The 23,595-nt window shown below is 45.6% G+C and overlaps 1 protein-coding gene across 6 annotated transcripts in view; it reads left to right on the top strand.

The window, feature by feature from the left end:
* Ppp6r3 (protein phosphatase 6 regulatory subunit 3) overlaps positions 1 to 23,252 on the top strand; it is a 113,884-nt gene extending 90,632 nt beyond the window's left edge. For 2 of the 6 annotated variants that reach the window (XM_051145765.1, XM_051145763.1), the window contains exons 16-22: positions 2,521 to 2,607; positions 6,697 to 6,794; positions 8,301 to 8,355; positions 9,452 to 9,582; positions 10,691 to 10,812; positions 12,855 to 13,008; positions 13,520 to 13,709. In XM_051145765.1, coding sequence (XP_051001722.1) covers positions 2,521 to 2,607; positions 6,697 to 6,794; positions 8,301 to 8,355; positions 9,452 to 9,582; positions 10,691 to 10,812; positions 12,855 to 13,008; positions 13,520 to 13,694 — 822 coding nt within the window. In that variant the 3' untranslated portion in view covers positions 13,695 to 13,709. Of the gene's footprint in view, positions 1 to 2,520; positions 2,608 to 6,696; positions 6,795 to 8,300; positions 8,356 to 9,451; positions 9,583 to 10,690; positions 10,813 to 12,854; positions 13,009 to 13,519; positions 13,710 to 14,639; positions 14,791 to 19,602; positions 19,621 to 19,884; positions 20,005 to 22,577 lie in introns of those variants that run through there. The other 4 variants (XM_051145769.1, XM_051145767.1, XM_051145766.1 and 1 more) reach the window with 4 other exon arrangements.
* The last annotated feature ends 343 nt before the right edge of the window (positions 23,253 to 23,595 follow it).

Here is a 23,595-nt window from a genome sequence, read left to right as displayed (position 1 = left end):
CATGGCAGGTACTTGTCAGTGCTTATCAAGCAGGGGAGAAATAAGCTCTGGAAGCAAGACTTCGTTGAATAGCCTCTTCTAGGTCACAGTGCTGAGGAGCTAGTATCAGGGCGCACATTAGGAAGTTCTGGATGTGGGTTGTCAATGGGCTGAGCAGGTAAGCAGACTTGGAGACCTGAGTTCCATCTCTACAACCCGTGTAAATATGGAAGGAGACAATTGACTGAACAGTTGTCCTTGAACCTCTATACATGTATAATGGCACTTACACCACGCCAAGAGGGGGAGGGAGACTCAAAGTAAACTTTTAAACGCTGCTCAAGGAAAACTATAGCAGTGTGGTAGTATAGCCAGAGAGAGGGGGCAAAGTACAAAGACCACGGAGCAGGGGCTGCAAGTGTGTGCAGGGGCGGTGCAGTGAAGACAGAGGCAGACAATGAGACTTGAGTCTGTATCTTGATGAAATGAGAAGCCACTGGGCTTAAATGAAAAATGACATAATTCCATGTGTCTTTGGGGGAAGATTTCTGTTGCTCTGGGTCAAACACAGACTCTAAAAGGTAAGCTGCCTCACTGACATTAACTCATTAACCCACTCACTAGCTGGAGGCAAATTTGGTAAGAAGTGTTAGGGTTTAAATACCTTGTGAGGGTGCCTGAGCAGCTATGAACAGGATGAAAGTCAGCCGGGGTTTCAGCTGGAGAAGCATGAAGGTGGTATTTTGAGCTTCTGGTGCTTCAGAAAGGCTGTGTGATGTAGATCAGGAACGCAAGCTGCACATAGTTGGTGGTGAGTAGGTTGGGATTCTGATCCCCCACGAGGCAATGAAATCCTCTTTAGCTTGGTCTGTTCTTTTAGATTTTTATGATTTGGGCATCCTCAGGGTCACACCCTTCATTAAAACAGCTGAAGGTCTGCTTGCATTGTGCTGTTAGTAATCATAATGGGCTAAAACTACTTTAGAGAAAACATTGTAAACTGAGTGTGGTAACACATCCCAATAATGTTAGTTGGGGCAGAAGGATCTTGAGGTCAAGGCCTGCCTAGCCTATGTAATGAGAGCCCCAATTCCAAAGCCCAAATTCCAACACTTCCCTTGAGGGAGGTGCTTCACAGCAACAGTTTAGCAACCCTGTGTAAAGGAGGCATGTCTGACCCTGCCTAGTTGCACCACAAGTTTCCTCTTTATTTAATGGCATGATTAACTATTGTTTTTATTGGGAGGAAAACCCTATGGCAGTGGGTTTCAACCTTCCTAATGCTATGACCCTTTAATATAGTTCTTCATGTTATAATGACCTCCAACCATAAAATTATTTCGCCGCTATGAATTATAATGTAAATGTCTGATATGCAGGATATCTGATATCCCATCCCCAAAGGGGTGGAGAATCACAGGTTGAGAACCACTAGCCTGTGGTTTCTTTGTAACCTAGTTGCACTTAGACAGGAGAGCTCCTGAGAGCAACCAAGTCTCTGCTGTCTCATTCAGAACAGCTGCCTTGCTCTTTAAATTGTCCTGTTTCTGTGTCCTATACTCTGCTTGTACCCCAAGTACACACTCCCTTAGCATGATGTGTACTTGTTTGGTAATGCCAGGCTATGAAGTACAACCTCAGAGTTGACAGAGGAACACTCTTATGTCTTACCTCTATCCAGAACACTTCTACTAAAAGCACAGAAGAGCAGACATAGGGATTTTGTCCGTAATCCCAGCACTTGGAAGGCTGAGTGAGGCAGGTAGATCTGATCCTGAGACAAGCCTAGGCTACATACATAGTAAGCCAGTGTAGAGAACTCTAGAGAAATAGAACATTTCCTTCTAGAACTACACTGACCATTCCGTGTCATACTATCTTGATCTCTGACAGCACATTTCTGAAGTAGCATCACCTGGCCATGAATGGTGAGCAGTTTGTGGCTTTGTTTTGTTTTAAGTTACTGAAAGTTGACTACTTATTCTCTGTGGAGCAGGGAGGCCACATTTGCAGAGGGCCTTTTATTGATCAGGGGACTGTTGACTAAATTGTATGAGCATTTGTGGCCAGTGCCTTTCTTGGTATAGGCAAGAAAGTCAAGAATGAAATGAAATGCTTATCTACAACACTGACCTTTCTTGTAGCTCATGAGTGATCCCTAGGGCAGATTTTGCCCCACAAGCCTGACACATACCTGCTGTCTTTGTCTCATCTGCACTGCACTATTACTTCTGCCTTCTTCCCCCCCTCCAGCCCCTCCCCCCCAGTCCCCCCAGCTGCCCCCCCCCCCATGAATGGAGTCATTCTTCCTTCCTGTGCAATTCCTTGGTATACTAGAGCTGAAGAATAGAACCAGCAGCCAGAGATTGGACTCTAGATTGACTGGGTGTGCTTGATGACTTAACTGTTATTTCTGTTTTTTTGTTTTTTAATACATTTAAACAAAAACTGAATGTGATTTTTTTTTTCATTAAAAAATGCTGATACAAATGTCCACCACTTTTCTATGTTAAATAGTTTTTTACATTTTTATGCATATAGGTTACAACCTGCCATATTCATTCATCCAGTGATGATGAAATTGACTTTAAAGACACGGGTTTCTCACAGGATTCTTCTTTGCAGCAAGTGAGTCACACCTAAAGCTTTGCTATTTGTTTTTATCTTAAATGCATAGTTTAGCTGCCATTGGGAATCAGCATTTGTCACTGGGTTAGGATGTGATTTGGGATTGCTACCAATTAGGCAAAATGATTGAAACAGAGAGCTGGGGACTTGCCAGGTGGGCTTACACTGTTGTGTTCCTGGGTAACAGTGAGGAATGGTGATGTTGGAGAGTACTGCATGAACTGAGTCATCAGCAGGTCACCTCACATGCTCACTGTGCAGACCTTAATGGCAGTGAAGTGTTACTTAGAATCATGGCAGAGACCTTGGTCAAGAGTGAAAGAAATAACATGAAAATGTCTGAGTAAATTGTATGCAGTGCCTCTGAACCACATGGTCTATCTAGATAATTCTTCCCCAGTGCTGTTTTATTGTGTTGTGTCGCGTCTAAATGAAGTGTTAGTTGAAAGCATTCTTGCCATTCCTGCCTCCAGCTTGTCTCCATATAGTAACTGCATTTAATCTCTCTGGCAAAAACCAGGAGATCAATATTAATATGTACTGACTTGTCATTCTCAGTCCTTCGTGGAAAGCTGACAGTTGAGTTTACATTTCTATTGGGAGTGGGGTTTGAGAGTTCAGAATAGAAGCAGATGCTCTGCTGTTCATGAGGGAAAGCTGTCCTCAGCTGTTCTGGCCCAGGCATTGGTGTGGCAGTAGGACTTAAGGAAACACTGCCAAACTATACTGGGTAGTGCTTGGCTTCTTAGTCTTAGTCACACTTCTTAATGGGGTCAGTGTGAAGCTTCTGATTTTCTTGTGTGGCTGTTTTTTGCTTCCAAGTTGCATGCTCATCATATTCCGGTATTACAACTGAGGAGTTGTTTACTTTTGGTGCCAAAGAAGTTTAGCCTTTCCCAGATAGATCTGAAGTAAAATTTCAGTGTTTGCTGATCTCCTTAGTGTTTCTTGACACTAGCTGCTGTTGGCAGTCATTCTCCTAGGGTTAGAGTTAGGGAACACTGTGAGGAAGCAGTGTCTTCTTGAACAGCGCACATCTTCTTGCTTTCAAGAAATACCAGCTGTCTAGGCAGTCCAACATGGCAAACTGCTGCAAGCAGCCCTGTGTTGTTGGCAGTGCTCTGTACTGTTCCGTTTACACCATAGAGTGTTCAGTCAGCTTGACCAGACATGAGCCCAAATTTATTGCTATACCCCTAGAACAAAGCTTAGTGGATCAAATGTGAACTGACAGGTGGTTTGTACCTGTTAACTTCTAGTATTAAAAAAGATGCCTGGGCTAATAAGGAGATGCTGCTGAGCTCACAGACCTGAGCTTGATCCGGAGAACCCACATGTTGGGAGGAGAGAACTGAACTGACTTACACATAAACACACACACACAGTATAAATGTAATTTTATACATATAAACAGATGCCTTTAACATCTTCCCAACTATGTTGGTAATCTTTTGTCACATATGCTCTTCTCTCGCTCCTGTAAATCAAACCAAAGACTTTACAGATGCCTAAACTTACAGCTACTAATTTAATCTAGAAGTTATTTTTGGACGTCTAGAAAGTGGGTTGCCTTGCTTATCATGATACCTGGTTCTAGAGCCGTGTCTATTTGGGGGTGTTTTCACTCACATTCAATCCAGTCATAGTCCCCACTGCAGCAAGATATCAATTTGTAGATAGCAACTTGTTAAATGCCTCATTCCTGTTTGAAGTTGGACTTCCTACTCACAGCGCCTGAGTGTGCTGAGTGTGAGACAGTCATTTACATGGTAACCCTGTCGCAGATGTGGTCCTGAGCAGTGAGCCAATGCCTTGTGACATATGTGCCTTTGCCCTAGTACTTTCTGGTTTCCTATCGTCTTCCAGAGGTGTGGGGGGAATGAGCTCTTCCCCTTTACTGGGAGGATGGGTCAGAAGTCAGCTGACAACACTAGCACCTCACACCACATGCAGCTTGGGACATGCCATTGGATCACATTGAATCCCGAACTGTTTCTGTGCTGAGAGGAGGTTAGGGTGGCAGTTCTGGCCAGTGCTCCTTAATGTTGCTACAGCCATGCATTGCTGCCTTCCAGGTCAGGATGTAGGAATTGGCAACAGCTTTGCATGTAGAGTGTGGTGCCTCTTCACTTTGGGTGTATACTGGCTTCTATAGATGAGTAGTAGAGCAGATGCAAACAGGAAATTCTTTGCTACTTTATCTTCCCTGAAGCTATGCTAGCCCGAGAACTGATCAGAGTGTTCTGATCCTACTTTCTGTCAATGCTGTAGCTCTATCTAGGTGTGTAGGGCCAATAAATAAAAGTCTGTGTGTACACATGAATGTATCTGTTTGTGTACATGTATGCATGCATATGTTTGCATTGTATTTGCTGCTTGTGAAGTATTGAATTTGAGAAAAACATTTCTTTCTTTTCATATCCAAAGAATCATATCATGAACAGTGTGAAAGTTTGAAAACAAAAACCAAAAAAGCCAAAGCATTTAGGAGGGGCTCTTACCTTACTCTGTGAGATTTCTAGTCTAGATAAATCCACAGCCTGTCTTGTGTTGCTTGCTCAGCAGAATGGCCCCATGGGTTTCTTACATATGTTACTCATAAGTGATAAGGTGCAAGTCACAGAGGAGCTGATTTCAGTCTTGCTGAACTGGCTGTGAAGGCTGCCTGTCCTATTTTCTGCTTATTCCCCCAGAGTGCTTATCACAAAAAACTTTTTCCTTCTCTTGTGCTGTAAGTGCTTTGGTTGCACTCCAGACCTTACCCAGTCACTGTCCCCATACATCCATGAACTCGTGTCATGCCACCTCTGTGAGCCTGATCGGGAAGTGTTGTCTGCTTGAGAGGAAAGTGAGGCTTGGGGTTCTGCACAGCCACTCTAGTCAGAGTTGGTTGGGTTTTCCTTGTTTTTGTAGTGTCTTTTCACACCTAAGTAAAATTTAATATCCAAAGCCAAACATGAAGTCTGTTTTTTAAATTACATACAATTTGGATTATCCATGCCATAATTCCCTGCTATGAGAGTTAGTGTGGTCAAGATGAATGACAGGGGTATTTCTAGAGTGCAGGGATGGGGCCTGTAGGCTCTGCTGAGGTGGGGACCCAAGAAGTCTATTGACTCCTTTGTAGCTTCCTCCTTTGCAGCCAGTGGCCTCAAAAGCCCCCAATTGGCAAGTGCTATTGCATGGGTCCCACTGGTGGCTTTGTCTTTGGCCACATGTAATACTCACAGGATGGCCCTGTGATCTGGTATTCCTTGTCTGGGTGACAATGAGGAGGTAAAATGGCACTTGATATCTTTGTGTAGTCAGGGCATGTTTCCTGATGGCATAAATAGACTGTTAGCACTTGGGTGGGGTCCAGTATAACATTCCCCAGATTCCACCTGGGAAGACTCACCCAAGACTGATGGAAATAGAATTGGCTGCTCTGTTAAGTGTGCCGGGCTTTTCTGATTAATTTCTGATGAGATTAATGCTTTCTGCCCTGTCTCTCAGGTAGGTTGTATAGAGGTACTCCTTATTTCAGACTATTCCCAGCCACCAAGAATTAGTTCAGCATTTCGTTTGTAGGATCATGATTATGTCCATCAGGTCTCTTCTTCCTCTGATGATATTTTTATTATGGCGGATGGGAGTTGGGAGATGGTGGGGGCTGGCAGAGGGTGGGAAGTTGGGGGTGGTCAGCACATGTTGTATTTTAGGATGCTGTTGGTTGTGTCTGGAGATGATGATGCTTCTGATAATTTCAGACTTACATGTCTCTCAACTCTTCATACTAAGGTTAACCCAGTTCTCTGTCCAAAGACTATTTATAGTAGTCACTTTTTACAGTGTGTGATCACTTAAATATTTCTTAATGAGATATGTAGTGGAGCAATTTGTGTATCACATTTAAAAAATCCCCCCCCCCCTTGGGGTAATATGTGTCTGAAATTATTTGATTTTTCTTTTTTTTTAAGAAAAACACACCAACTTTTAAATCTACATGGCTGTGTGAATTAAAGTAGTTTCTGGAACACAAATGGGCAAATAGTATATAGAATGTCATTAGAATCATGATGTCACTGTCACTGGTCCTGGGATTGCCAGGCCTTTTCTGATTATCAGATGCAACAAATGACGTCCAATTTTATTGACCAGTTTGGCTTCAACGATGAGAAGTTTGCAGACCAAGACGACATTGGCAAGTGAGTATAGTTTTCTATTTCCTTAATGACCTCTCGCACCTGATTTTGTGAGCTGTTTTCGTGATTCTCCTGGCTTTTTGGATTCTGTAGCATCCCTGAGTTGGAGGTCCCACCTGCCATTTACTTGCAGCATCCAACCTTGAGCTTGAGTGATTAAGGCAACAACTAAGAGCCTCCTCACTCCAAGGGACCCTGGGGGGTGGGACAGAGCACTGGAAGGAACCCTTCACAGGGATTTGTGTTTATTAAGCGATCTTTGGTTTTGAGATGAGTCTCATTGTGTTGCCCTCTGCTGATTATGGATTTGTGACCTCAAGTATCTTCTTGCCTCAGCTTCCTGGGTCTATGAAGACCCCAGTCACCATTCTGCTCTTCTCGGGGTATTTAATAGCACTACTGCAAGTGATTCTATAATTCCTTCCCATGTTTGCTCCCTGGTCAAGGTGTCAGCGACTGCCCAGCATGTTGTTTAATAGTGTATTCCTGCAGATTACCAGCCCTGGTTGAATGTGCTCTCTGCTCTGAGGAAGTCCCTATAAGAAGCTTTGGGTTGTTTTGCAAGAACCAAGCATTAAAACCATTGCTTGTCAGTCAGGGTCAAAGGCAAAGTGGGAATTAAAAACTGGCAGAGCAGTGAGAAGTGATGTACAGGTGATTGGAAGAACTGATAACCAGCATTTAGCATCCCGCCTAAGAAGAACAACACATCCCAATATGATGCTCATAAGTAATCAAGAATAGAGGTGAAGGGAAAATTGAAGCCCCTAAGACAGCCAGCTACCCTTCTCGTTGGCTCATTTCTATTGAGAAAGAACAAGAACTGCCCAAGGCATTTATGTATTTGCTGTGTGAACAATCTACACAGAATCAGAACACACACACACACACATCATCATCATCATCCCTACACCATCACCATTTGACATCTTATATTTTCCCTGACTGGACTCTATAAGTATTACTAGTTTGGAATTGGCGTTCTCTTTTAGAACATGGTGCTTGGCCTGATGACTGGGTTAGAACCCAACTTTGAAGGACAATGGCACTGTCCCACCACTTATCATGTGGCTCATTAGACTGCTTTTACCACTCCACTGTCACGCTGTCAAGGCAGCAGGAGAGCAGGATTGCTTGTGTGTTTCATGTATGGATTGGTCCTAGTACCTAACAGTCCTTTTGTGCTTTTTCATGTTTGATCTTGATAGTTTGGAAGCTTTTTCTTGGCTTTTTTTATGTGATCCTTGGAACCATATTTGGCACAGAAGTTAGAAAAGCTGTCAGGGGCTTCAAAGCCTCATCTCAACATCTCTCCTCCCAGCTATCCCCTGTATTTATTCATTAGTGCCAGGGAGGGCACCATTGGATACAACAAGCACAGCAAGATGGGTTTGTGTATTATTGATGGCGAGTGCAGTGGTAATACAAGTACTTTGAATTTTGAGAATTTCAGAGTCCTGTTTATAGCTACCTATGGATGATTAACAACTCTTACGTTTTTCTTTATAGTGTTTCTTTTGATCGGGTGTCAGATATCAACTTTACTCTCAATACAAATGAAAGTGTAAGTATAAACATTTCTGCTTGTAAGTGATGTGTCACTGGATGGGTGGAGAATTGACTTGGGTTTTGCTGAGGCTGCATGTGATTGCCCTGTACCAGAGACCCCTATGCACTCTGGGATCCCACATGCCAGCTGTGTTAATGAGTGTCACCTGCTCATGATGTCTGCCCAGACTTGCAAGCAGGAGTTGGCAACCTTAGCTTAAGCTGTGACTAAGCTAACAGGACCCTTTCGCCTTGGCTTCTTATCTCTGCTGCATGAAAAGAACATAGGTTGGATCAGTATCAGTCTCTCTTCCCAGCTCCTTCTCTTATAAGCAAGACATTTGTACCATCTTTTTGTTTGTTTTTTGAGACAGGGTTTCTCTGTGTAGCCTTGGCTGCCTGGACTCACTCTGTTAGACCAGGCTGGCCTCAAACTGCTTCCACCTCCAGAGTGCCCCAGCAAGCATGCACCACCACACCTGGCTCATTTGTGCCATCTTAATGAGGCTGTCTTGATTTTAGGTTGAGTATTATGGCATCCTACTTGTATTTGTTGTTGATGAGGTAGACACAACTCCTCAGGTTATAGCAGCTCCTCATGGCTACCTGGCATGGCAGACAGGACCCAAGTCATTTCCTTGTTGGTCATACTGAAGACTTATCTCTGGGGCAAAGAATGAAACAGGGCAGTCTGTGAGGTACAAGTGAGCTCATTTTTTTTTAAGATGTATTTTATTATTATGTATACAGTGTTGTCTGCTTATTTACCTGCAGGCCAGAAGAGGGCACCAGGTTACATTATAGATGGTGGTGAGCCACCATGTGATTGCTGGGAATTGAACTCAGGACCTTTAGAACAGGTCCACTTAACCACTGAGCCATCTCCCCACCCCCTACTCAGGCCTTTTATATGCTAATTTAAAGCCCAATCTTTCTTGGGAATGTTTTGTTACTATTTCATAGAAGCTTACATTATATGTTTATGCTTAATTTGGACATATGTGATAGGTACCATTTTTTTTGGAAAGCAAATGTAAAAGCAAAATTTTCATTGGTAATTTGGGAGAGAAAGCAATTCTGACACTTGGTTGTGTTTTTCTCTTTTTCCTCAGGGAAATATCGCCCTGTTTGAAGCATGTTGTAAAGAACGGATACAGCAGTTTGACGATGGTGGCTCTGATGAAGAGGATATCTGGGAAGAGAAGCACATTGCATTTACTCCAGAATCCCAGAGGAGGTCCAGGTGAGCCAAAGCTGGTCACAGCAGGTGATTTTCTTTGAGACTTGCACGTGGCACCAACAATGTAGGCTGAACCCAAGGCCAGTGCTTTATTCTGACAAGAGGAATGTTCTTAAGAGTGAATGGAGGAGCTGGGCGTGGTGGCGCACACCTTTAACCTCAGCACTTGGGAGGCAGAGGCAGGTGGATCGCTGTGAGTTCGAGGCCAGCCTGGTCTACAAAGCGAGAACAGGACAGTCAAGACTTCACAGAGAAACCCTGTCTTGGGTTGGAGAGATAGCTCAGAGGTTAAGAGCATTGACTGCTCTTGCTGAGGTCCTGAGTTCAGTTCCCAGCAACCACATGGTGGCTCACAACCATCTATAATGTGATCTGATACCCTCTTCTGGCTTACAGGCAGGCAGAACACAATATACATAATAAAGAAATAAAATCTTTAAAAAAAAAGTGAACGGAGGACTAGAGAGATGACCAAGTGGCTAGGAGCATGTGCTGCTCTTCCAGAAAACTGAGATTTGGTTCCTAGTACTCACATGGGCCAGCAGAGGCATTTTCTTGGTTTTGGTTTCTTCTTCTCAGATAACTCAAGCTTTTGTCAGGTTTATAAAAAACAAACCAACCAGACACATTGTAAGAAGAAGGCAAACCATTTATGTGGATATCATCTGTTGAACAGAGTTTTCTTATGTAACCCAAGATGGCCCAAAACTCAGGCCCTTTTTGCCTCAGCCTCACATAGATCACCAAACCTGTCAGGGAGACTCCACTCTAAATCAGAAGTCACACCAGGAACTTAGAAATCTCTTTTACCAATTAAAAAAATATTTTTTCAACATCCTAAGATGGTGAATACAGATTGGTAAGAAGAAGGGATCTGGGCCTGGTAGTGGTGGTGCACACCTTTAATTCCACTCAGGCACATCTCTTGAGTTCAAGGACAGCCAGGTCTACATAGAGAAATCCTGCTTAGCATCTTTGGCACATACCAAGCCTTCCTCTTTGTGAAATGGCATAGATGGCCATGGTCAAGTTGAAGAGCCTTGTGCTTTTGTACTATAGATGATCTTTGGCTGATTAAGCAGCCTTAAATATTGCAGTGTTGTTTTTGTAGTTCCGGCAGTACGGACAGTGAAGAAAGTACAGACTCAGAAGAAGAAGATGGGGCCAAACAAGACCTGTTTGAGTCCAGCAGTGCAAACACAGAGGACAAGATGGAGGTGGACCTGAATGAGCGTGAGTCTCCCTGTCCTTATGAGTTAGTGCTTGAAGTTGCTTGTTACTGAAAATTGCCAAAAGAGGGGCTGGGGAGATGGTACCACACTTAAGAGCATTGGCTGCTCTTCCAGAGGACCCAGGTTCAATTCCCAGCACCCACATTGCAGTTCACAACTGTCTATGACTCAAATTCCAGTGGATCCGACTCCCTCACACAGATACATGTAGGCCAAACACAAGATGTACATAAAAATTTAAAAAAGAAAAGAGAAAATTGCTAAAAGAGTGACCTGTGGCATCTGAGATGGCCTCTGAGGCACAGTTGAGCTCAAAACACTGTTCTGCTGTGTAACTTCCTTGCAGGTTTGAATTTCCAGAATCTCACCTAGGGAGGGACAAGTTAAATAGGATTGGTATGAACATTGTCTTCACAAGTCTAGCTAAAGAGCATGGTCCCCCAACAGCTCCCTCCAGTTTCAGGGGCTGACGTTGTAACAGCGGTGGAAAAGCCACAGCCTGGGCCTGGAAAGGTTGCTCAGTGGTTATAACACTGTCATTGCCAAGGACCAGAGTTTAGCACACAAAAGACACATGCACATACATAATTAAAAGTATATATTTAAAAAGAAAAAAAAAGCACAGTCTATAGAAATGAGGAAGTAATTGTGTATTATGGAGTCAGGAATGAAATGTACCAGAGGAGCCAAATTAAGCTCAGGCAAATTTAAACATTTCTTCACAGTTTATTTGTGAAACTCCAAACCTTGGGCTTTTTCAGCTGGTCCACATTTTTTGCCCTCCTGCTTACTAATTAGAAGATTTGAATTTTCTGTCTTTTAAAATGATACTAACATATTAAAACTTAGGTGGGGAGAGCCACATGGTGTGATGAAGACTTTGCCAAGCCTTACCAGTTCCCTATCACCATGATAGCTTTTATGTCCTTGGTTCTTTGTCAAGCCTGATAGCCAGACATAGCTTTAACAGTCATCTGGCAAATTCCCATAAAGCTTCAGTCTCAAAGCAGCTTCCCCATTCTCCAGGCTGAAAGGTCTGTGTGTGTGTCCTCAGGCACAGGGCTTCCCTGCCCTTGGGTTCAGGTCCACATGCTTATGTGCCAGACAGCACATAACAGACAGCCTGCAACGGTGAATTGCCACAGCCTCTGCCCCTGCTTAGTGCCTCCTGAAAGTATTATGTACTCCTGAGCAGGTGCAGAGAAAGCTGCAGCCAGCAGGTCTTCCTGAGGCTGTGTTGCCTCTGTGCCATTTGAAAAGGAAAAGAGCCAGCAAGAGGGCAGGGTCCCACGGGCTAGTTAGTATGGCTCAGGAACAGGATGGAGGTGAGGGGCCAGATTGTTAGGTGTCTGTATGTATCATTTGTGCGTCTGTGTTCATGAGTCAGGAGACCTAGGTATGGGGTCTCCTGGAGATGCTGTAACTTGGCTAGAGTTGCAGGCAGTTAAGAACCACTGAGTGTAGGTGCTAGGAACTGAACTTAGGTCCTCTAGCATTTTGTACTCTTAACCACTGAGCCATTCTCCAGCCCCTAGGACTCGCCTTTTGAAGGGAGCACTTGGCAGACAGAACTCAAAGCAGCAGTGAAAGAGCTGGACCGGATAGCTGGGAGGCTGCAGGCAGGCAGGCAGGAGGAGGGGAGCTCTGACATCAGCTGGCCTGCTTTCTCTCGGGCTCTGCTCCTGGCACTGGGCACATTCACACTGTTGTGAGATGCCCCCTTGGTCTCAGTGCTGCTGTTCTTTGAGATGTTTGGGTCTAACTAGTCTAGAAGTCTTGTGCAATGGAGTCATTCCAGGCCTGCCATTTGGGAGTGGTGGTGTCCTTAAGTTGAGGGTGCCCTTAAGTTCATTCCTGATTTTGAAAGATAATTTCCATTTTGAAGGTCTCCAGCATCTGCCTGGGCTCAAATAGGTCTCCTAGCTCAGTTTTCCAAGTATCTGGAATGAGAGGCATGACACACTACACTGAGCCCCAGAAAGACTGTCTTTTGTTAAACTCAAGGGTTGAAGTCTCCAAATGATAATCTGCCCCTCATTTCAGCACCCACCTGGTCTGCCAACTTTGATGTCCCAATGGAAACCACCCATGGCACTCCCTTAGACTCAGTGGGATCTGATGTCTGGAGCACAGAGGAGCCGATGCCAACTAAAGAGACGGGCTGGGCTTCTTTTTCAGAGTTCACATCCTCCTTGAGGTGAGCAAGGGTATGCTGTCTTAAAGCCTTTGTAGAGGGAAGCAGGCGGTGTGCATGTACTGTGAGCATATACTCTGTACCTTGTTTCACCTCTAAGCTGAATGTGGCACCTCAAAACAGAATCAAGAGTCAGCATGGGATAGGAGCATACTGACCCAGCGCCACAGCAAAATAAAAGATACCCTGGGAAGATGGTGCCTCCAGAGCTGTGGGGCTTCACAGGCTCCACAAGTGAACTGATAGGAGTAAGAGTAGGTCCCTGACCAACACCCGTGGAATGGCACAGCTATAAGGCAGAACTGACTTCCCTGTATATGTGAGCTTGTGTCTCCCTTACCACCAGTCTAGTGCTATAGGTGCCAACGAGTGTCACTGGCAGTGCTGGGGTTTGTTTGACTTGATGACAGAGATCTTATTTCATGATTTTCCTGAATGGCTTTGTCAACATTTGAATACTAAGTATGAAGATCTGTTCCCACTGCTGACATTTGAATTTTCTCTTTTCTGAAAGCACAAAGGATTCTTTAAGGAGTAATTCTCCTGTGGAAATGGAAACCAGCACTGAGCCTATGGACCCCTTGACACCTGGTGCAGCTGCCTTGGCCACTCAAGCAGAGGGTGAGTACAGTGTGCCAGTATGCTCGCAGGTAGTAGGCCAAACGGGACCAGGCTTGGGCTCAGACTAAAAAAGAGGTAGGAAAATAAGATAGTAGGCTATCACAGGAGAAGAAACTTATGTTGACAGACGACAAAACAGGGGTTCTAGAAGGAGTTGGTTCCAACTGTCAGCCCTGTCAGTGTTAAGGATAGGTATCAAAAGCTAGAGGAGGAAGCATAATGCCCAGGTAGAGAGCCTGGCCCACATCTGACTAGATCCTCCTGCGCCATTTAATATCCATGTAATCCCCCCAAAAGACTCACCTGATAGAGTTATTCAGTTGAGACTCTAAACTATGGCAGCTTAACATTTAAAACTCCACTGTAGCTGGGTGGTAGTGGTGCACACCTTTAATCCCAGCACTCGGGAAGCAGAGGCAGGTGGATCGTTGTGTGTTCGAGGCCAGCCTGGTCTACAAAGTGGGTCCAGGACAACCAAGGCTACATAGAGAGACCCAGTCTCAAAAAGCCAATAAATAAATAAATATTTAAAAATCCATTGTAGCTGGTTTGATGGCTAAAGATCTAGAGGCACAGAATGGTCTCTCCTTGCGGTTATACAGATCAGAAGTAGGGGTCGGGGCATTGTGTTCAGAAATCTGACAAGTCCAGGCTCATAACTAGTGAGCATACAATATGGCTCCTGTTGCAGACCAAACGAAAGATTCCCCAGGCATGTTCTCCTGGGTTGTAGAATGGGCCTAGGAGTAGTTCGAGAAAGCTGGGACCATGTGGACACAGAGCTAGTAAGACTCTTGGGACTTAGCAGCTTTCCGTTGATGAAAACTTGTGAGAGAGCCACCCTGGTGGGCATTCGTAAAAGCAGGATCCCATCAAGAATGTAGTCAAGCAGAGCTGCCACTCTCAACATCTTGAAGTAGTGGGTAGGGCTGAGGCACAGGAGTTTGAGTAGAAAGGGGCATAGCTCCAGGGCAGGTTTGGTGGATGTAATCATCCACTGTATGCACTTTCAGCACCAGCCAGCGTGGCCATGGAAGCCAGTTCAGATGGGGAAGAGGATGCCGAGAGTACAGACAAGGTAACTGAGACCGTGATGAATGGCGGCATGAAGGAAACACTCAGCCTCACTGTAGACGCCAAGACAGAGACTGCTGTCTTCAAAAGGTAACCCGAGTCTGGGGCTGCTACAGTGACAGCTTGTTGGGAGGAAAGGGGGAAGAAGCCGGACATTTTTAGATCCAAATGAGTATCCAAAAGGCTACCTTGTTATCTTTCTAACATTTCCATTAATGTTAACCAAGAGATGGAGAGTTTAGGCCCCTACAGTGCATTTTTTCCTCATGTGTGTGTGTCTTCAGAGTCTAGCAGATTGGCAGTAGGCTGCAGTCTTCCTGTCCATCCAAGATTCAGTGGCATGGAGATCGTGCCTGTAGCTCTAAGGCAATCACTGTAGTTCAGCAGCAGCAGGATAGTCACAGTGGTCTGTGAAGGAAATACCTGCCTGCTGGCCAGCATCAGCTGTGGTGCCACTCAGGCATGTGATAATAAAAAATGCCAAATTTACCCAGATCTTTTCATGGTGGTAGTAAAGCCACTCCAAAACCACAGAACTAGTCACAAACTAGAAAGCTTTACTTCTAAGCAAACTACATGTGAAAGTTGTATGCATGTTGTTTCCTGAATGCAAGGAGTTTATCCTGAAATCCAAAGACATCAGGAAAATCCTTATATTGAACTAAAAGAAATTTGATTGTTTATAAGGTTCTTCACCTAATACATGGTCAACCCTCTGAGCCACTTAACAGAGCTGTGAACTCCATTAACTTGCTAAGAATTAAAAAACACTGAAAGAAGGATGGGCGTGATGGCGCACGCCTTTAATCCCAACACTTGAAAGGCAGAGGCAGGTGGATCACTATGAGTTTGAGGCCAGACCAGTCTACCAAGTGAGTTCCAGGACAGCCAGTGCTATACAGAGAAACCCTGTCTTGAAAAATAAAAACAAACAAACAAAAACACTGAAAGCTACAGCAGGAATTACATCTTATGTACCAGTTGTTTTTTGGTTTTTGGTTTTTTATTAATGAGTAGTCTTAAGCTGTGCATGTTAGTGCATACCTTTCACAAAACATCAGTCTGTCCGCTTAGGATTTTTTTTGTAATTAAAAAATGTTATATTATGATCGTGCCCCCCCCCTTCAGATCTTTCCCACCTCCTTTCCCATTCAGACTTCATGTTCTCTCTCAAAAAAACCAAACCAAGACGTGTAAATCAAACAAACAAAAAGAATAAGACAAAAAAATACTAAAACTAAACAAAACACAACAATGAAGCCCATTTTTATTTAGGAATTATTCTTATAATGAAGATTTCTGTAGAGAAGTTTTGAAGATGATCTAAGCAAGTACATTACACACCATCCCCAGACAACTGAGTGCCGCAGAGACATCAGCCAGGTCAGATTTGCCTTCAAGTTCAGTGAGAGTTCTTAGAAGGAATTTGTTCTGAACACTCTCACAATGTAGGTGGAAATTCAAGGTTCCTAGCTTACCTAGGTGACAAAGGGGCACCAGTGCAGTCATCCTCAAAGACCTGGGCATTGAAACTGTGATTCCTTACGGTACTTAAGGGATAGGCGGTGATGATGGAGATAAATAAAGAGGGCGGGTCTTTCGGCGGTAGAGCCTTTGCACAAGGCCATGTTCATGCCAGCACTAAGTACCTAGCAAACAACTACAGGAGGGTTATGAAGAGAATACAAGCTGTTGGGACTGGGTGCCAACTCCACGGGTAAAGTGCTGCTCCACAAGGATGAGGACTTTAGTGTGGATCCCCAGCATCCACGTAAAAGGTTAGCCCAGCTATGTGCAACTATAGTCCCAACATGGCCAGGACGGGCAGATCCTGGAAGGTTGCTAGTCCTCCAGCTTAGCTTAAGTAGTGAGCTGCAGGTTCATGAAGAGACAGTGGCCCAGATAATGTGAGAAACAGTTGAAGAAGACATTCAGCATCAACTTTGATCTCCACCTGTGCATACATGGGCAAGTATACACAGTCATATGTCACACGCATGCGAAAACAAGATACCAGCTGTTCATAGTGGTGTATGCACTTGAGAAAATCACTCTTACTGCCTTGCTGAATATTGTCTAAAATACATTTGTAGGAGACTGTGTATACACTTCAGTGCCCTATGCATGTCTTATGCTTCAAGCAGCTCTCTTAGGAACCCTGTGAGGTGCAGCTATGAGTCTTGTCCATGCTCTCCAGGTGAAGAGACAGGCACTAGAGCCGAATGGTGTGCTCATGGGAGTTAACAGAGGAAAAGGTAAACTGTCCTTACCTATAGGCAGAAAAGTCCTTTTTAAAAAAACAAGTAAGGGTGGCTGGAAAGAAGGCTTGGTGATTAAGGATATTCTGCTCTTCCAGATGATCCATGTTCACTTCCCAGCATCCATGTCAGGCAGCTCATTGCCATCTGTGATTCCAGCTCCAGGGATCTGATGCTTCTGGCTCCCTTGGGTACCTTCACTCACATACACACACTCAAGTGCAGACAGACACGCCTACTCATAATTTAAAATAACCTTAAAAAATAATGAAAACAACTTGGGTGGGGGTGGTGCACACCTTTAATGCCAGCACTCTGGAGGTAGAGACAGGTAGATCTTGTGAGCTCCAGGACAGCCAGAACTACACAGAGAAAATCTGTCTTTAAAAAAAGGAAAGAAAACAAATTGGGGGGCGGGGCCGCTGAAGAAATGGCTCAGAATTAAGAGTACTGGCTGCTCTTGCAGAGTACCTAGGGTTCGATTCCTAGTACCCACACAGAGGCTCGCAACCATCTGTAACTGCACTTTCAAGAAATTTAACACCTTCTGGCCTCTGCAGGCACCAGGCACACACATAGTGCACAGATTTACATTGTAGGCAAATACCCATACACATAAAGTAAAAATAATAAGTAAAAACCTAGAAACTATAATGCAAAAAGAATTGAAATCATGACATTGATATTAAAAGTTTCTACTTAGTGATTAAGAAACAGAGAGCAAGCTGGGCGGTGGTGGTACACACCTTCAATTCCAGCCCTTGGCAGACAGAGACAGGTGGATCTCTGAGTTTGAGGCCAGCCTGGTCTGCTTAGTGAGTTTCAGGACAGCCAAGGCTACACAGAAAAACCCTGTCTCGAAAAACAAATAAATAAAACCATGCTCTTGAACCAAGTGTAGTGGTACACTCCTATAATCCCAGCACTTAGGAGGCAGAGGCAGGCAGATTGCTGTGAGTTCGAGGCCAGCTGGTCTACAAAATGAGTCCAGGACAGCCAAGGCTACACAGAGAAACCCTGTCTCAAAAGAAAAAAGAAAGAAAGAGCAGATTGGGAAAGAAAATGTAGTGCTTAAACAAGAGATTGGAATCTGGTATTCAAGGAATCCCTATATGCTGATAAGAACAAGAAAGTCCCCTGGGGGAGATGATGTCAGTAATCACAGGAGTCAGTCAAGGACTGTTGACAGTCTGACCTGCCTGGGCTTCAGAGAAAGAATGTTTTGTTTAAGGCAGAGTTTCCTACAGCCTAGGCTGGACTGAACTCACTATGAGGATAATCTTGAATTCATGGTCTTCCTGACTCCACCTCTCAAGTCCTGAGGGGGCACCCAAGGCTTTGTGCACACTTTGAACTGAACCACACCTGTAACCTGACTAGTGAGTTTGAGACTAGTCTCGGCTACATAGTGAGACTTGTCTCAAAGAGAAGGAAGTGGAAGGTGTGGGCAAGGGAACCCAGTCAGACAGAGTATGAGCAAAAGATAGCAGGTTACAGGCACATACATCAAGAAGACTGAAAAGCCACTGTGGGGATGAGAGCAGGTGCCACCACCCACTACTTACTAGGTTTGAGGAGAATGGAAAGGACTTAGATTGGGAGCCGGGCCTTGATAGTGGAGAAGGCGTGTTTGTAAGAGAGGATTCGATGCTGACTTTTAAAAAAAGATAGCCCTCGATTTTCCTCTCCTGCGTGTACCCCCTAAGAAATGCTGGTGCTGGTGATTGATGTTCCTGGCAGTCTGAGGCCTAAAGGTTGGTTTGCTTGTGCCTGTAGTGAGCCACAGAGAGGTGGATGTTCACTGTGGCCATAGTGCCATTGCTCAGGAGCATGTGACACTGCAGGCAGTACAGAGAAATGGGCTTTGGGTCTGGGTCCAGGCTCGTGGCTTGGAGTAAACAAGTAGTGATGGGTAAGTGTGTTAGAGTAGTTGCTTTGGAGGGAAAGGAGTAGAGAGAGGGGTGACGAAAGGGAGTTGACAAAGAAGTGGTGGGGGTGGGGGGCAGAGCTTGTTTAAGATGCTGATGGCCTGGCTCCACACCAGCACTGTGGAAAGCCTGGGGTCAGTCCTGCAGCGGATATGTAGGTTGTGAGTAGTTCCCTGAACTGTCTGGTAAACTGCCCTAAAGCGCCAGTCCAGGCCAAGCTTGGATCTGAGGAAATGAAAGCTTTCGGAATCTCTTTGAATTGGCTAAAGTGTGAGTTCAGGTAGAACAGAACACAGCTGAGCTTCCGGGTCAAGAGTCAGCAATGTGCCTGCTGTCTCTCCACCAAGAGCTGCCCACAGGCACTTCTGGCTCCCATTCACTGCTGCTCCTGCTCTTGGTTCCTTGTTCCTTCCTGGTGTCTGCTCTTGGCACGCGCTGCTGGAGGACAGCAGGCGGCTTTCCACCTGGCTTAGCGGTGGCTCACCTCTGGCCTGAGGCAAGGCTGCAAGCCAAGAGCACATGCAAGTGGTGGGCCTGGCCTTGAGTGCACGGTGGGACTAAAGGCTCCTGTTCCTTCAAACAGGTTCTCTTCACACCTCCACCGACTCTTCGGGGTGCCATGTGCAGTCGTGGACATGTTTCCCCAATTCCTCATTTCTAGGAGTGTTCTGAAACTCTTGTACGTTTCTTTTTCTGTTTTGCACACTTGGCCTCAGAGTGTTGAAGTCCTACCGGTATGTACGGTGACACGGACCGCTCTTCTCAGACAACAGCCACATTACATTGTCCCTCTCAGTTCCCACCTGTATTGGCCCTTTCCTCTCGTGGTTCCCCAGTCACTGTCTGCATTTCTGTGGTCCTTCCACCCTGAGCATGCTCAGCCCCAGGGCTTGCCTCCATGGCAGTCATGACTTCAGAGCCATTTGCATGTGATCTCATCCTCTGGCCCTGGGCATCGTGCCTTGTATGTGATGCCTCTGTCTTGCTCTCTCTTGTAGTGAGGAAGAGAAATTGTCTACCTCTCAAGATGCTAGTTGCAAAGATGCGGAAGAGACCCCCGAGCCAGCAGAGGCCAAGTGCACAGCTCCCCGGACTCCCAGCTGTAGTCCCGAGCAAAGGTAACCACTCTTCCTGCCTGTACGGGCTCCACCCTGCCTCTGCTTGACATCTCCTGGAAGGTGGAGGGGAGTTGACACTTGAGGGCAGGGCTTGAAAGGGCTTTGTAGCTGCACACACGCCTTTAGCAGTGTGCTAGGCACAGTGGCATTTCTCGGGTCTCAAGGCGGGTGCCCCAGCCAGGCTGGGAGAAACAAAGCTTACCTCTGCAGCCGGCAGCCAGAATCCTTGCCTCAAACCTGGATGATCGATGCACTAGCTCTGCAGGAAGGTCATGGCAACGAGGGATTGCTCAGGCCAAACTGAGTTCTTCTTCTGAGGCTGGGGCTGTACTGTGAATGGTGTTGAGCCCTCCAGGACTGGAGTCCTCAGTGGTCTTGTGAGGGAACAGACCTGACGGCCTCATTTCCCAGCCACACTTGTGATCCCAGGGGGCCTGGCCGGGGGGCCTTTGCCATTTACTGCTGAGTAATTCAGCCCTAGAAGGGGAGCCCTGATGGGATCAGTCCCTGAAGCATTGATGCCTGCGGTGTGCATGTCTTAGTGGACAGCCCCACTACCAGAGCCATTTGATTTGGATGTGGTGTTTTCTTTCTAGTCACCTTTTGCTTAGACTGAGCCAGTGGTCTGAAGGGATAGGCCAAGCTAGAGCCTCAGCTGCAGAGGGCCCATGCCCATACACTCAGCCTCGCAGATTAAGCCAGGTGGCACTGGATTCACAGGAGCCTACGTCAGAAAATGAATGAGGATGTGCCCTGGACAGCAAGAAGCTTTGTTTAGCAGCTTTCAGAGCTCACTCTTCTGATAAAAGATAGAAAAAGGACTACAGTTACCTTTACAGCAGTTGCAAAAGTGTACTTTCCCCTGGCCAGACTGCCCAATGGGCCACACCCTGCAGAACCAGTGGACAGGAACCAGCGAGGCCACTCACTACTCCTGGTCAGGAGGCCCCTATTCATGGCAACCCTCTGCTCTGTTTGTGTTCTCATAGAAATTCTAGACCTAATGAAGTGTAGATTTGTGATTTTTTTTTTTTTTTTTTTTAATCTTTCTGCCTACAGAATCAATAAGTATTAAGTGAGCAGGCTGCTCTTAGGAAGACTTGGGGAGAAAAGGCACTGACTAGGCTTCTAGCTGTTCGGGAAGTTCCCCTTTCCCCTTTCCCTGGGGTCTGCAGGATACCTTGACATGGTTACGTCAGCCCCTAATTTCTGCCTGTTGAACAGACAGGACAGCTAGGCTGTCTTTGGAGCATGGATTGGGGAGTGTTTTCTTGATAGGTCTGACAGAGGTCATTGAAGAGGCTGTGGATTGCTTCTTGGCTCTACAGTGAAGAGTTGTTTACCAAAGGGCACCGACGTAGGTCCTCTCTAGCTGTTATATAGCTAGTGCTGCTCTTCAGTCTGCAGGAGGAGCTGCAAAAAGTTAGGGTAAGCTAGTAGAAAATCAGGCAGTTGAGGCTACACTGACCATCCGTGCTTCCTCAGTCAGCCCTGGTTAAAACAGGAGTTACTAGTGAAGCCACAGTAGGCGGGTATCTCAGCCCAAAGAACATGCTCAAGGGGAGACTGTAGCTTTGCATGTGGGAAGGTGGGAGTACAGGGCTAGCCTCTAAGCAGAGGCATTGAGCTGCTACCCGGGGAGCTCTGTGTGCTGCCAGCACTCTTGGAAGCAGCCTGGGGAAGAGTGTAGGTGGCAGCCTTCCCCAGTGCTTTTTTTTTTTTTTTTCCCCCCCAGTGCTTCTTGCACTGCTCTGAGTCCCAGGCTTGCTGGACCATTCTCTACTTCAGCCTGAGGTATTTGCACTGCTACCATAGCCCACATGTTCTGTCTGTACATCTGTTGTTTGCACACATAACTTAAAAGCCCTGGAATGGGCGTTATCGTCCCCTTTCTGCTGAGGAGAAAGCAGGACTGAGCAGTTAAGAAATGTGTTTAACAGCACAGTTTGTGAACTGCAGATGCCGTCACATGCAGCTCTGTCTGGCTCTAGCATCTTCAGTCCCTGTGCGTCATGCATGAGGCACCAGCGTGTGTAGTTAGAGCACAATATTGAGGGGCACCTCACAGTTGCTGTGTAGTTGGCAGACCTCCAGCAGGGAAAGCAGCTCAGTTAAAAAGCATCTGTGTGCGTCTGGATACCCCTGCTCAAATGCCGCAGGTTGTGTTTTGGCAAAAGACCCGTTGCTGCTCTCTTCAACCACCTTGTCTATGCTGTCTCTGCTCTGTGGGAGCCAGCATCATCTGCCCCTTTGTTCTCAACAGTCATCTTCACACACCTTTTTCCTTCCCATTTTCTAGTAGCAGAGCTCTGCTTTCCAGGTGGAAGTGGGTTTGTACCCCCGTAGGACAGAGCAGAGCTTCTGAAGCACATGCGGGGAGCAGCAGTGTGAAAGCTGAACTGGGGTGTGATCTGCACACACCTTCGTGTAGTTTTGAGAAGCTGGGTCAGGAGCTTCCACACACCTGCTGTTCCACCACCATTGGCAGCCATATGCCCTGTGTGGAGGGGTGGGCAGAGCTGATTTCCATCCTGCTCAACTTGAAGTGCCTCAGGTATCTGTCTCCTCTGTAGGACTGACCAGCCAAGCATGCCAAGTGACACATCAGTTAATGGCCCTGTATGATGAGTGACATCTGCTGCTGACTGAGGACTGCAGGCCACCACCACCCAGGGGCTCTGGAGGGCTCTCACCCAGAGCTGCCAAGCCACCACTGCTGCACTCTGCAAGGGATCAGGACCAGCAACCTTTATATTTTAGATTCTAAGACGTTGTACAGAGAAATTCAGAAGTGTAAAAATATTGCACATTGACAAATACCAAGAATTTTTGCGTATGTTTATATTGTATTGATCTAAATAATGGGTAGCCTGTGACATCAGATCTCGCCACCCGTGTAATAATAGTAGTGATACATAGTTCAGATGGTTGTAAGAATAGTTTTATAAAGTGACTACACAGATCTATTGTATTCAAAACATAACTATTTGACAATTATTAGTGTGACCAAAGTATTAGGCAGTTTTCATACATTTTCCACCTTGTACAAAATTCTGAATTCATTTTTCTTCCAGGTTGGCACAGAGCTGTTGATGGAAAAACCCTCTGCGTGTTATTTTGGTTGTTCTGACTTACAAAGTGATTTTGAATAAGAAATACTTGTTCTTTTTATAACCCGCTTTCGATTGGTAACTGTTTTCTGTATTGTTTCAGGCGGATCAAATGCGTGAGTCTTGGTGGAGATTAAGTATTTATTGCTACAACTTAGTTGATAAATTGCTGTTCTTGTAAAGCCATATGTTCTGTTAAGGTCTTGTTTGCTCACAGCGTTTCTTTCTACAGATGAAACACTAGAATATTGGAGTGTACATGGCTGTGGTTGGGTTTTGGGGTGGGGGGGTGTTTTTGTTTTGTTTGGTAGTTCATCCACCTTTTAACCCATTCACCAAAATGTCCCTTGTCGGTAAGCATCACTGATGGCCATTTCTGAGCAGCCTGCACCCACACTGCTCTAAGTCACAGAGGTTGAGTCTGGAAATGCTCGTGCTGCCGGGTAGAGTGTGTCCATCAAGTGGGCTGGCTGTAACCGAA

Source organism: Acomys russatus, chromosome 5 (genome assembly GCF_903995435.1).
Source record: "Acomys russatus chromosome 5, mAcoRus1.1, whole genome shotgun sequence".
Taxonomy (NCBI): domain Eukaryota; kingdom Metazoa; phylum Chordata; class Mammalia; order Rodentia; family Muridae; genus Acomys; species Acomys russatus.
Note: the sequence above shows the minus strand (reverse complement) of the source record. Positions and strands in the feature narration are given on the sequence as shown.